The sequence below is a fragment of the Rosa chinensis genome, chromosome 5 (assembly GCF_002994745.2).
Source record: "Rosa chinensis cultivar Old Blush chromosome 5, RchiOBHm-V2, whole genome shotgun sequence".
NCBI lineage: Eukaryota > Viridiplantae > Streptophyta > Magnoliopsida > Rosales > Rosaceae > Rosa > Rosa chinensis.
Window position 1 is genome coordinate 10668674 of NC_037092.1, and position 12888 is coordinate 10681561.

Here is a 12888-nt window from a genome sequence, read left to right on the forward strand (position 1 = left end):
GAAAAAAAATAAAAGGAGACTCGTAGCTTTAGTAATAAAATTTTAAGAGGAGTTATCAGTATGACAGTTTCGAATTCAACTTTTCTTTTCTAAATATTGTTCCAAAATATATCAAATTTATTGGAAGACAATGAACTTGAAATTACAAATTCTTAGTGTGTGTGTGTGTATATATATATATATTTTGGAGAATGATTCTTAGGATATAATTAGATGAGAAGTAGTTTTTATTATTATTATTATTTTATCAAGATCACACGGTTTCTTAAAGATTTTCTAAGCCGAGAGACTAATCTGTATTGGGAAATTATGTTAGAATACTTCCTCTTCCTAGTCAGTGTCGGCCGGATACAAACCCGGGTGATGAAAAATAGTTGGAAAATAGTCTAATGCCAGGTCCACATACACAAAGTGCACCCCCCAATAATTCTCAGCTCTAGCACTCATGTGATTCATTAACCAGTGTCACAAGTGATATACTAAAACTGGGTCTAGGACTCTCAGAGATATCATCATGAATATGTGGTCAATAATACCCGCCATTCCTCATATGAGACACCAATCATGGTCTGGGGGGCAAGCAGCCAAAACTAGAAAGATGGTGACTCGCCTCTGTGACACGCACTATATTCATTTTTTGTTTTTATACATTTGTTCAGACTGCAAAGAGTTCACATTGGTCTCTTTGCCAATCTCTTCCCTGTCGTTTTGCCAATCAATGGCGTAAGCCGTGACGTCTGCAATGAGTCCTACTCTTGCAGAATCTCATGCCCAGGTTGCATTTTCAGCGTTTCAAAGGTGACCCCCTTACCCCCCTCTTTTTCCTGCCACTATATCTATTTGCTATATTTGGATGCAACAGCGTGTTGGGTTTGGACTTTAAAACACTTTTAACTGCTTAAAGTCTTAAAACTTTTGCTTCTGGGTTTATGTGGGTTTGGACTTTTTACACTGAAAAGTCCCAAACTTGTGCTTCTGGGTTTGTTTAAATTGGATTGCAGATGCATGAGAGTGAAACTAGCATCAAATTTATGAAACCCAATAAAAGAGTGGCAATTTCTTGAATAAAGGTGTTTCCTTTTCTTATTGCAGTGGGAAACCAAGTGTTTAAGATTGAGTGAGAACAAAGCTGTGTCAAACTGGAAGTGGTTGTGTTAGTTTGTAGTGAATACCAGACATGGGTTTTAAGCCAATAGACTGGTATTGTCAACCAGAAGCTAATGGGGTATGGGCCAAAGCAGTCAGTGCTTTTGGCTCATACACTCCTTGTGCAATGGACTCTATGGTCATCTGCATTTCTCATTTAGTCCTTTTTGGATTGTGCTGCTATCGAATATGGATGATCAAGAAGAATTTGAAATCCCGGAGGTTTAGGTTGAGGTCAAATTACTATAACTACTTGTTGGGTTTGTTGGCTGGTTACTCCACTGCTGAGCCTCTACTGAGGTTGGTGATGGGTTTATCACTTTTTAACCCGTTTGGAAAAACTGGCTTTGCTCCTTTTGAGGTGAGTTTTTTTTGGATAGAACATTTGCTTTTCACATGTCTTAATGATATCTGTCTTTCAAGTGAAAGCATGCACATACAAAATAGTATGTGGTTAATTAAACAGAAGGGAGTTGTGAATAGCTCATTTAAAAGTTTTACATTGTCGAAAGCTAGTAAAAACTTGATCTGATAGTTGTGAATAGCAACCCAGTGTGATTGTATACAACATGAAGCGTATGAGTAATGTAATTATTTGTGTTGTTGCAGATGACTTCTTCAATCATTGAAGCTCTTTCTTGGTGCTCTATGCTAATTTTAATTGGCTTGGAAACTAGGATTTACATTCGGGAATTCCGATGGTACGTAAGGTTTGGGGTCCTTTACGTCTTGGTAGGAGATGTTGTGCTGCTAAATCTTATTCTTGGAGTGACAGATTCCTACAGCAGGTTAGTTTTTCTTCCTTTCACTTGCTCAATACTGTATCCCCTTTTATTGAATTCCATTTGGTGGGCTTTTCAGTGATGTGTCAATGTCCATTCACGAGGAAAAATGCTAGAGTATAAGATATTTGTTGTCTCACGTCCTAACAGCCTACGTCTTAGAAATAGTAGTTAACAAATTCACCAAAATGTTGTTGTATATTTAGATTTAAAATTTACAGAAACGAAATGAATTAATAGTTCTAGACTATAAATGATTCACTATATTTGTCATTGCTCTCAAACTGTATAGGACATTCTTACAATCTTTGTACTTATTGAGTTACTGAATTCTTGCAGATCTGCTCTGTATCTGTATATAAGCACTGTCTGTTGCCAGGTTTATCCCAACTTTTGTTTTCTATTTTCTTTTCTCTTACACTTTGCTTGTTATACTGAAGTTTGATGTCCAAGGATACACACACTATTTTGTTATTTTAAGTCATTCCATATTAAGTTGTTTACGTTTTGGCCTTTGGTTATTGTTCTCATGCAGGTCTTGTTTGGAATTCTACTTCTCTTCTATGTCCCCAATTTGGATCCTTATCCCGGCTATGTTGTTCTGCAATCCGAGTCACTTGACAATGCTGAATATGAAGCACTACAAGGAGAAGATCAAATTTGCCCTGAACGGCATGTTAATATATTTTCCAGTAAGGAGCCTTAAACTTCCCATAATTGATGCAGAGTTTTATAGTTTCCAGGTCATAAATTTTCTCTTTTGTCTGTTGACAATCAATGAACTCTCTCTCTCTCTCTCTCTCTCTAAGTTCCTTTAGGGTGATGTCTTCTAGAGTCAAAAGTAGAAGATTCATCGCTAGGCGCATATTTCATGTACGCTACAGCTTCTCAGTATTTTCATGTGCATCTGTGTAGGAATATATTTTGGATGGATGACTCCACTTATGCAGCTAGGGTACAGAAAACCCATCACTGAAGCAGATGTTTGGAAGTTGGACACATGGGATCAGACCGAGACATTGATTAAGAGGTCCAATTCCCATTGCCTCCTTTTCAGTTGTTTCTTCATTATTTTATCTCCACTGTGCCACATGCATAATAATATTGAGTTTTGCAGGTTTCAGGAATGTTGGGTTGAAGAATCAAAAAGGTCCAAGCCATGGCTTCTGAGAGCATTGAATTGTAGCCTTGGACGAAGGTAATGGTTAAGTTGAACTAAAACTAGATTTATTTTATCTTATTTATTTATTTAATTTTTTTTAAGTGCTCAATTCAATTTGGTTAGATATAAATGAACAAATGTGAACGGCATTTCCATCTTATATTCATTGCTTTTTTTTATGTGTTTTATGTAGGTTCTGGTTGGGAGGCTTTTTCAAGGTAAAGAGTTTATTCCAGTTTGCAGGGGTGCAAATTGTTAGAATCATTGTGGATTTAAAGGTTGATGGACTCTTAAGAAGTCTCTAATAACATTATCCATGTTGTAGATTGGCAATGATCTCTCCCAGTTTTCGGGTCCCATTCTATTAAATCATCTCTTGCAGGTTAGTTTCTTTCTTGCCAAAGCCTTATTAGTAGACTTAATTTTATCATGTATAAACCATCGTATCAAAAGCTGTTTATGAAGGTGGTATGTGAGTCTGAAGTATTGAGCTATGACACTTCTCATCTTGAAGTATTGAACTGTTATATACAGCAATTCTCCAACCATTTCTTGGGAGTGATATCATCACTGATTCACTGTTAACCTAATCATTATTATATCATTCAGTCAATTACTCTAGTAGCTCAAGTATTTTATCATCATTGAGGAATTGAATGAACCTACTTTGTGAAGAACATTACTTGTATTTTCACAGTGTCTGTAATCGTCTTGTTATTCTGTGCAGTCAATGCAACGAGGTGATCCAGCTTGGATGGGTTACATGTATGCCTTCTTAATTTTCATTGGTGTGGTATGGCTTCTATCTTGGACTTTTTTCATGTGTCATCGTGTTAACAATTTGCAAAGCCTGAACTGTTAATTAAAAAGATAGTGAACTATATTGACAAGTTTATTCATCTTTGTCCAGTCATTTGGCGTGCTCTCTGAATCTCAGTATTTCCAGAATGTTATGAGGGTCGGCTTTCGGTTGAGATCAACTTTGGTAGATTACATTATCTGTATTAACAAGCAAATATAATATAAACCAAAGTTCAGCTGCCCAATTTAGTTTCATGTTCTGTGATTCATTAAAAGTTCATTGCTTTATTTTTTGTAGGTAGCTGCTATATTCCGTAAATCTATAAGAATAACACATGAGGGCCGCAAAAATTTTCCAACTGGGAAGATAACGAATATGATGTCTACAGATGCTAATGCACTCCAGGTATGGTCAAGTAGACGTATCGTCATACATGAAGAAATGCTATCAAAATGTAAACGATTTCAGATTCTTCTGGAAACCTTTGAACATAAAGAACCAATTTATGGAAACTTATGTTTGTTCATCTGTCTCTCTCTCTCAGCTTCTCCTCAATTCCTTTTCATTTTACCTTAAAAGAACACTACTCCTCATTGTTGTATTTCGGTGCACAAAATTATTTCAAGCAAGAAGGAAATGCTTATCTTTTTCTTTGAACTGATGTTTATTAAGTCAATTTATGGAATTATAAACTTATATACTAACATGGCCTTTCTCATGATGCAGCAAATATGCCAACAACTTCACGGACTATGGTCTGCTCCTTTCCGTATCATTGTAGCTATGACTCTTCTCTACCAACAATTAGGTGTTGCATCGCTTATTGGATCCTTGATGCTAGTTCTCATGATCCCCATACAGGTCAGCATGTTTATTATTCTTCTTTTTTTGGCTCTTCTGCTATAAAGAGTCTGTATTATGGTTTTATAGATTTTTCTCGTAAGTCAAGCTTAGAAAACCTTAATATTGTCTGCTTTCATGTATTGGTACTTATTTCCCTCTTGAAAGGTACTGGTTGTATTGGTTGTCTGTTTGACTTTTGTTTGCAAGATTAGTGAGTTTCAGTTTCTATTTGTTAGTCTATGTGCTTAGATTTCAGTTACTCTGATAGTGTCACTTGTGCTGTTTGATTTTGGTGACAAAAATGTACTCTTCCTTTAATTTTGTTGCGGCTGATTTTGTATAATTTCTTTTGTACACAGACAACTATCATCAGCAAAATGCGGAAACTGACAAAGGATGGACTGCAACAGACTGACAAGAGAGTTGGCCTCATGAATGAAATTTTAGCTGCCATGGACACTGTGAAGTATGACTGAATTAGATTATTTTAGATTGCCTAGCGGTGATGGTTACTATTCTGCCATTAATCTGAATTATTATGTTTCAGATGTTATGCCTGGGAGACAAGTTTCCAGCAGCGAGTTCAAAGTATACGGAATGATGAGCTCTCAAGGTTCCGTAAAGCACAATTACTATCTGCTGTAAGACACAACACTTCATCTTTTCAATTATGTAATTTCTATATATTCAAGGAATGGAAAATTTCAATTTCAAGATTTCCCTCATTATTGACTATCAGTGCTCTAACCAGAGAAGTAACCATAGGTGATCTGACATCGAATTTTTTTGAAATAAGCATGTATACTAACTGCTATCACACCCCCTAAAGCCTTTTCACTTAGCTCGAACTCATTAATTGCAGATGCAGCTATTTATGAGGCTGACAGGGTCATATCATAGTAGTTATATGCTTTTATACTAGTGTGGTATAGTTGTATACTCTATTGGTAAAATTTTGATTTCTGCGTGACCAAATTCAAGCATGGAATTAGGTATCAACCTAGATTAACATTATTAGGGATATAGTAATAACGTACAGCTACAAATTCAAACAAAATGTTAAGGCACAGTTTCCAATTAATAATTTGTGCAGATGGTTGAGTCCTTGAATTTATATATGGATAAGTAACTGTTTACTCCTTGATAGATTCATAATATTTAATTCTGATAGAACATTACTACAGACTATTTATTTGTCACCTCATAGTTTCTCTGACCAATTGTCTTGGTTTTGCAGTTGAACAGTTTTATTCTCAACAGCATCCCAGTTGTTGTGACAGTAACTTCATTTGGAGTATTCACTTTTCTTGGAGGTGAATTGACACCTGCTAGGGCGTTTACATCACTTTCTCTTTTTGCAGTGCTACGCTTTCCTTTAAACATGCTGCCCAACTTGTTAAGTCAGGTAGCCAATCTCTCATCTTGCATTTAGCTTAGCACGTACATTTATGTTATCCCATTTACACTTGGTAGATTATTTATTTTACATTTCTCTGTGCTTAGTTGTCCTCGTCTGCATCCGTTGACTCTATTCTACCTTGACAGGTTGTAAATGCAAACGTATCCTTGCAGCGTTTGGAGGAACTATTTTTAACTGAGGAGAGAATTCTAGTACCCAACCCGCCACTGGAACCAGGGCTTCCAGCCATCTCAATTCAGGATGGGTACTTTTCATGGGATTCAAAGGTGTTGTGCTTACAATTTTATACACACAGATATATATATATATATATATATATATATGTTCTAGTTGGAGAATTTCCTCTGCACTAATTTGAATATATGTGGTTGGCCATGATGCATATTTAGTGTCTATGACACTATTTGTTCATTGTTCATGCTTTGCAGCAATGTTCCATGGAAAAAAATTTCTCTTTGTACTAAGTTTTTTATTATTTTTATTTTATATTTTTTTTATTTTTTAAAGAAGTTCTGAAAGAGATGGCTAAATAAAAAGTAAAGGTTTAGGAACTCAACTTCTATGAGACATCAATTGTAAGGAACTTGGTTCAAGTAATCAAGTATCATGCTTCACCATAGACATTCCAATAAAATTTCTCATGTATAAAAAAAGGGCTTGCCATGCTATGTTATCTGGAAATTTTACAAGAGAAAAAAGTAACATAGAGATTCCAAGAAAATTTCTCATGTACATCATGATGCTAGTAGCATGTTGACTCTCAATTTCTCTAACATGCAAAGATGTCTTAATAACCTTATCTTCTCCTCTTTCCTTATGCAGGCAGAGAAACCCACATTATCAAACATCAACTTAGATATACCAGTTGGCAGATTAGTTGCAGTTGTTGGGGGCACTGGAGAAGGAAAGACATCACTTATATCAGCCATGCTTGGGGAGCTGCCTCCCATTGCAGGTGCCAGTGTTGTAATCAGGGGGACTGTTGCTTATGTTCCCCAAGTTTCATGGATTTTCAATGCTACTGTGAGTCACAGCTCTCCTCTTTAAATTTCTACAACGCTCAATCTTCTTTGGCCTTCCGGTCAATTCAAAGTCATCTCTTACCCCCACATGTACTTACAAGATGTTAAATATATTCTTCCAGGTACGTGAAAACATTTTATTTGGATCTGAGTTTGAAGCTGCACGATATTGGAAGGCTATTGATGTGACTGAGTTCCATCATGACCTAGACCTACTTCCAGTAAGTGGATTATGAAGTTTTATCTTTGCCATTACTTCTCATTACATGTAAAGATTCCAGTGTATTAACACTGTACCTGAATTCCAGGGTCGAGATCTTACAGAGATAGGTGAAAGAGGGGTCAATATTAGTGGAGGTCAAAAGCAAAGGGTTTCTATGGCTCGAGCTGTATATTCTAATTCAGATGTTTACATATTTGACGACCCATTAAGTGCCTTAGATGCTCATGTTGCTAGAGAGGTACTTTTTCAAATCGATGAACTATCATCTCAGGGTTATTCTTATAATCTTGCCATATTCATATATAAGAAAAACATTTTAATTTATCGAAGTGGTAACTCCGGATTTCTTTTTTCTTTAAGTTGCAAAATTTTAATTTTTATGCTTTTGAGTTTTGAGTTGAGATCATTGTACTTTCAACTGAACCAAGATCTTTGTAGGTTTTCAACCACTGTATCAAGGAAGAGTTGCAGGGGAAAACTAGGGTGCTTGTCACGAATCAGCTACACTTTCTGCCTCAAGTGGATGAAATTATATTAGTCTCTGATGGTACGATTAAAGAGAAGGGAACCTTTAAGGATCTCTCTGAAAACAGTTTGCTGTTCCAGAAGCTAATGGAAAATGCCGGGAAAATGGAAGAACATGTAGAAGAACAGGAAGCCAGCAAAACTGATAAACAGGAAACCTCACTTCCTGTGTCTAACGGGGTGGTGAATGACTTGCCAAAAGATACAAACTACACAAAGAAGGGGAAAGGGATGAGATCTGTACTCATTAGACAAGAGGAACGGGAAACAGGTGTTGTAAGTTGGAAAATTTTGCAGAGGTAAGACACTGAATTGTTCTTCAAAGATTTAAGCTTCAACAGTCTTAAAAATAAGACAGAGGAAGTAGATTACTCATAGGAAACACAGATTGTTGAAATATTTTGGGTTTAAATGGTAAAAGCATTTAAGGATATATATGCTTTTTGGAACAGTTCATATTGCTTTGGTCGGAGTTGGTAAATAATCGTAGTGTTGTTCTTTTTGGTCAAGCAGAAGGGCATTAGCTGAGCAGTGAGCAGTATGATTCCTATTTTCTACATGGAAACTTGACTTATATGATCATAATGAATTGATGAATATCTCTTTGTTCATTGTTGGCAGGTATAAGCATGCATTAGGAGGCCTATGGGTGGTCATGGTTCTATTTACTTGTTATACACTAACAGAAGTTCTTCGAGTTTCAAGCAGCACATGGTTAAGTTTTTGGACAGACCAAAGCACGTCAAAGAGTTATGCACCTGGATTCTACATTCTTATATATGCAATTCTGTCCATTGGTCAGGTATGTCGATAGTTAGTACATGCATGTGGGACCATTCTTTGAAATATGTTATTCTATTATATTATTTTTCTACAGTTCTACCATTATCTTTAAGTTACAGAATCTAACAATCCATGCACGGAAAAGAGTCATATGAAACCTCACTAAAAAGTGTACCGTGGTTTATATTAGCCACAAGCAGATGCATTTTCCTGTGTTCTATTACAGAAGAAAATTATTGTAGTCTTGAGTTGCGACTGTGACATGGTTTGAAGGTGCTTAATCCACATTTCTTGATTCAGGTAACGGTGACTCTGACGAACTCTTTTTGGCTTATCACTTCAAGTCTTCGTGCAGCCAGAAAATTGCATGATGCCCTACTACATGCTATACTAAAAGCTCCAATGGTATTCTTTCACACTAACCCAACTGGAAGGATAATCAATAGGTTTGCAAAGGATCTTGGTGATATAGATCGCAATGTAGCCAACTTTATGAACATGTTTCTGGGTCAAGTGTGGCAGCTCCTTTCAACTTTTGTGCTCATAGGCATTGTGAGCACAATATCCCTCTGGGCCATAATGCCACTTCTAATTTTGTTCTATGCAGCCTATCTATTCTATCAGGTAGGTTTTTGTGGTATCAGTCTTTTATTTACCTCACCACATAAATGTGCATTAATTTTGTAAAAATTATAAGATGATATTGAATTTCTTTTAACAGAGCACATCCCGTGAAGTGAAACGCATGGATTCCATTACCAGATCTCCAGTTTATGCACAGTTTGGAGAAGCATTAAATGGTTTGTCATCAATTCGTGCCTATAAAGCTTATGATCGGATGGCAAACATCAGTGGAAGGTCTATGGATAATAACATCAGATTCACCCTTGTGAATATTAGTTCAAACCGCTGGCTTACAATAAGGTTGGAAACACTAGGAGGTATCATGATCTGGGTGATTGCAACCTTTGCTGTCATGCAAAATGGAAGAGCAGAAAACCAAGTACAATTTGCATCTACAATGGGTCTACTTCTCACTTATACTTTGAATATCACTAGTCTGTTGAGTGGTGTTCTTAGACAAGCTAGCAGGGCTGAAAATAGTTTAAATGCCGTTGAGCGGGTTGGATCATATATAGAATTGCCTTCTGAGGCTCCAGCTGTTATTGAAAGCAACCGTCCTCCACATGGGTGGCCATCATCAGGATCAATCAAGTTTGAGGATGTTGTCCTCCGTTATAGGCCTGGACTTCCACCTGTACTGCACGGATTATCGTTTACAGTTTCTGCAAGTGAGAAGCTAGGAATAGTTGGAAGAACTGGTGCTGGCAAATCTAGCATGATTAATGCATTGTTTAGGATAGTAGAAATAGAAAAAGGAAGCATTTTGATTGATGGTTGTAATGTTTCTAAGTTTGGACTGACAGATTTGAGAAAAGTTCTTAGCATCATACCGCAATCACCGGTTCTTTTTTCAGGTATGCACTTTGATTGATCTAACATGATTTTGCAGCGTACAACTAAAAGCTGATATGCATGCTAGACTTTATGAGATTCATGATTCTGATGCTCATTCTATCTTATGTAGGAACTGTGCGGTTTAATCTTGATCCTTTCAGTGAGCATAATGATGCTGATCTTTGGGAAGCCCTGGAAAGGGCACATCTAAAAGATGTCATTAGGAGGAATTCCTTCGGTCTCGATGCTGAGGTAAATCCTAATATTTATTGTTAATTGTAGTCTGATTATGCCTAGGGAACTGCAACTCCCGGTACTTAGATCTTTACTCGAATGCAGAGAATAGCAGATAACCAAACGATGCTATTTGACTGTACGATGTCTTGATATATCTAAATTGAGAAACTGATATGTCATTCCTAACTTTTCGTTATTGCGTCAAGGTTTCCGAGGGTGGTGAGAATTTCAGTGTTGGACAGAGGCAGCTAATAAGTCTAGCTAGAGCATTGCTACGGAGATCAAAGATTCTTGTTCTTGATGAAGCAACTGCAGCTGTGGATGTTAGAACTGATGCTCTCATCCAAAAGACCATACGTGAAGAATTCAAATCATGCACCATGCTCGTTATTGCTCACAGATTGAACACCATTATCGACTGTGATCGAATTCTTTTTCTTGATGCTGGTCAGGTATGCCCTCACTTTGATGCAATTCCTGCATTTTCTGCTTACAGGATATATTGTTTGCGGAAGTAAGTGGAAAGTAGAAACCCTAGGATAATGTTTACATCAACCTCTGGTTTCAAGAGAAAGCTATCCACTAATAACTTTTGACCTCCCCTTTTAGGTCCTAGAACATGGTTCCCCAGAAGAACTACTGCTAAATGAAGAGAGCGCATTCTCCAAGATGGTCAGGAGTACAGGCCCTTCTAATGCGCAGTACTTACGCAGCCTGGTATTTGAAGGCAAGCAGAATAAGGTGAATAGAGACGAAGCTGAGCAACTGTTTGGCCAGAGCCAGAGGAGATGGTTAGCCTCTTCGCGCTGGGCAGCTGCTGCCCAATTTGCATTGGCTGTCAGTCTCACATCCTCACAGAACGATCTCCAGAGGTTAGATATTGGAGACGAGGACAATATCCTCATGAAAACAAAGGATGCAGTTATAACACTACAGGGAGTTTTGGAAGGAAAGCATGATGAAGATATAGACATATCACTAAATCAGCACCATATTCCAAGAGAGGGGTGGTGGTCAGCTTTCTTCAGAATAGTTGAAGGTAAAAAAATCATTTACTCCTGCATATAATCCATCTCTGGGGAGCTTTTGTATTATATCTGTAATCAAATATTGGTTATTTGTTTCAGGTCTGGCCGTGATGGGCAGGCTGGCTCAGAACAGACTCCACCCTTTAGAAGATGACGATTTTGAAGACCAGTCTTTATCCTAGTAATTTCCTCTGAATGGAGAAGGCTATGGATTCAAGATGTTATATTGTATAGATTAGAGTATAGCTAATCTGGATGATATCCAAATTGCAACATGCAGAAAAGAGTTACATCTGCATAGAACACCAGAACAACAATCATAGTAGTAGTTCTTAATTTTAATTTATGCTTAGAAACTTTCTCACTAACTACAACATCAAATTTGTAAAAATTTACAAGAAAAATGAAAGCCGCCAAATACTACAAAATATGTTCTCTCTTTGTGAGCTCTTCCCTAGGATTTTCTCGCGGCAGCTTGGCTATCTTGATCCGGAAGACTCTGTTTGCTTCCTTGGGTTCTCATGAGGGCGAGGGTACTGGCTTTGCGCATTGGCTCCTCCTAGCTTTGGCTAGCTTCCCCTCTTTTTGGGTCTTACCACCCTTAGGTTAAGGTTTGGGCCAGTGAACCGGGCTCTAATGTGGGCTTTTGGTTTGGAGGTGGGTCGGCTGGTTGGTTTTTTTTTTTGCTTTCTAGGCCTTGTGGCACTTGGGTACAGGTGCAGATCAAATTTGTAAACAAATCGGGGTCTGGGTTCAAGTTATTTGAATTACATCGTTGTCAAATGCGTCTTTATTTTAGGGTATCTAAGAGCATTTCCAGCAGAGATGCCTTTTGGTTTTTGTCAAATTTAAATTTGACAGCTGACATGGCAATTTGACATTTACTAGAATTCTACTTTAATAGATGGGTAAAAAAAAAATTATTATTTTATTACTTTTTTCTCCTTTCTTCTGTTTTTTACGTTTATCCTTTCTCCTCTCCTTTCTTCATTCTCCTTCTCTCTTTTCCTCTCTATCTTTCTGAACATCAATTAATCTTGTAAATAAGGAAGACCAAAGTTAAGAAGATTCTGATCAAAGACGGTGGAGGACCATCGACCGTCCTTTTTAGATCTCTTCTCATCTGTTTGGACTGTTTTATCTTTCCTTCTCTATCTTCCTTTCCTGTTTTGGTTGTTTCTCTAATCTCTCCATCGTATTCATTTTTTTTTTCAAATACTGATCAATCATCGCCATCACCAGCCATAGACGTACTATTTGGGCGTAGGTATTCTTGATCCATCTTTTTTGTAGAGACCTTTTTACCCAGCAATCATCTTCTTCCTCTGAACTCAAACTACTTTTCCCCTTCTTGATCTTCACATCTTTAAACGATCTGATGCTTTGGGTACACCAATCAAAACTTTGATTCGAGTAATAACCTTATTGGAATCAAATTTCTACTGATATACTCTTAA

General features: G+C 37.2%; 1 protein-coding gene across 1 annotated transcript; it reads left to right on the plus strand.

Annotated features, from left to right (window-relative positions):
- Positions 1-854: 854 nt before the first annotated feature.
- LOC112164745 (ABC transporter C family member 12) lies at positions 855-11861 on the plus strand. Its single transcript, XM_024301039.2, has 27 exons — positions 855-1507; positions 1756-1934; positions 2268-2307; positions 2464-2620; positions 2844-2958; positions 3046-3126; positions 3284-3308; positions 3416-3472; positions 3818-3883; positions 4001-4075; positions 4190-4297; positions 4619-4753; positions 5095-5201; positions 5283-5376; positions 5973-6140; positions 6281-6421; positions 6978-7178; positions 7300-7398; positions 7486-7638; positions 7839-8224; positions 8547-8727; positions 9009-9332; positions 9430-10186; positions 10297-10418; positions 10610-10855; positions 11013-11442; positions 11531-11861. The coding sequence occupies exons 1-27, from the start codon at positions 1178-1180 to the stop codon at positions 11611-11613; spliced, it is 4860 nt and encodes a 1619-aa protein (XP_024156807.1). The 5' UTR covers positions 855-1177; the 3' UTR covers positions 11614-11861.
- Positions 11862-12888: the final 1027 nt, after the last annotated feature.

Coding starts and splice junctions, on each gene's coding strand:
- LOC112164745 (XM_024301039.2), top strand. CDS start 1,178: ATGGGTTTTAAGCCAATAGACTGGTATTGTCAACCAGAAGCTAATGGG. Junction 4,076..4,189: donor TTCGGTTGAGATCAACTTTG/GTAGATTACATT, acceptor TATTTTTTGTAG/GTAGCTGCTATATTCCGTAA. Junction 8,728..9,008: donor CAATTCTGTCCATTGGTCAG/GTATGTCGATAG, acceptor TTCTTGATTCAG/GTAACGGTGACTCTGACGAA.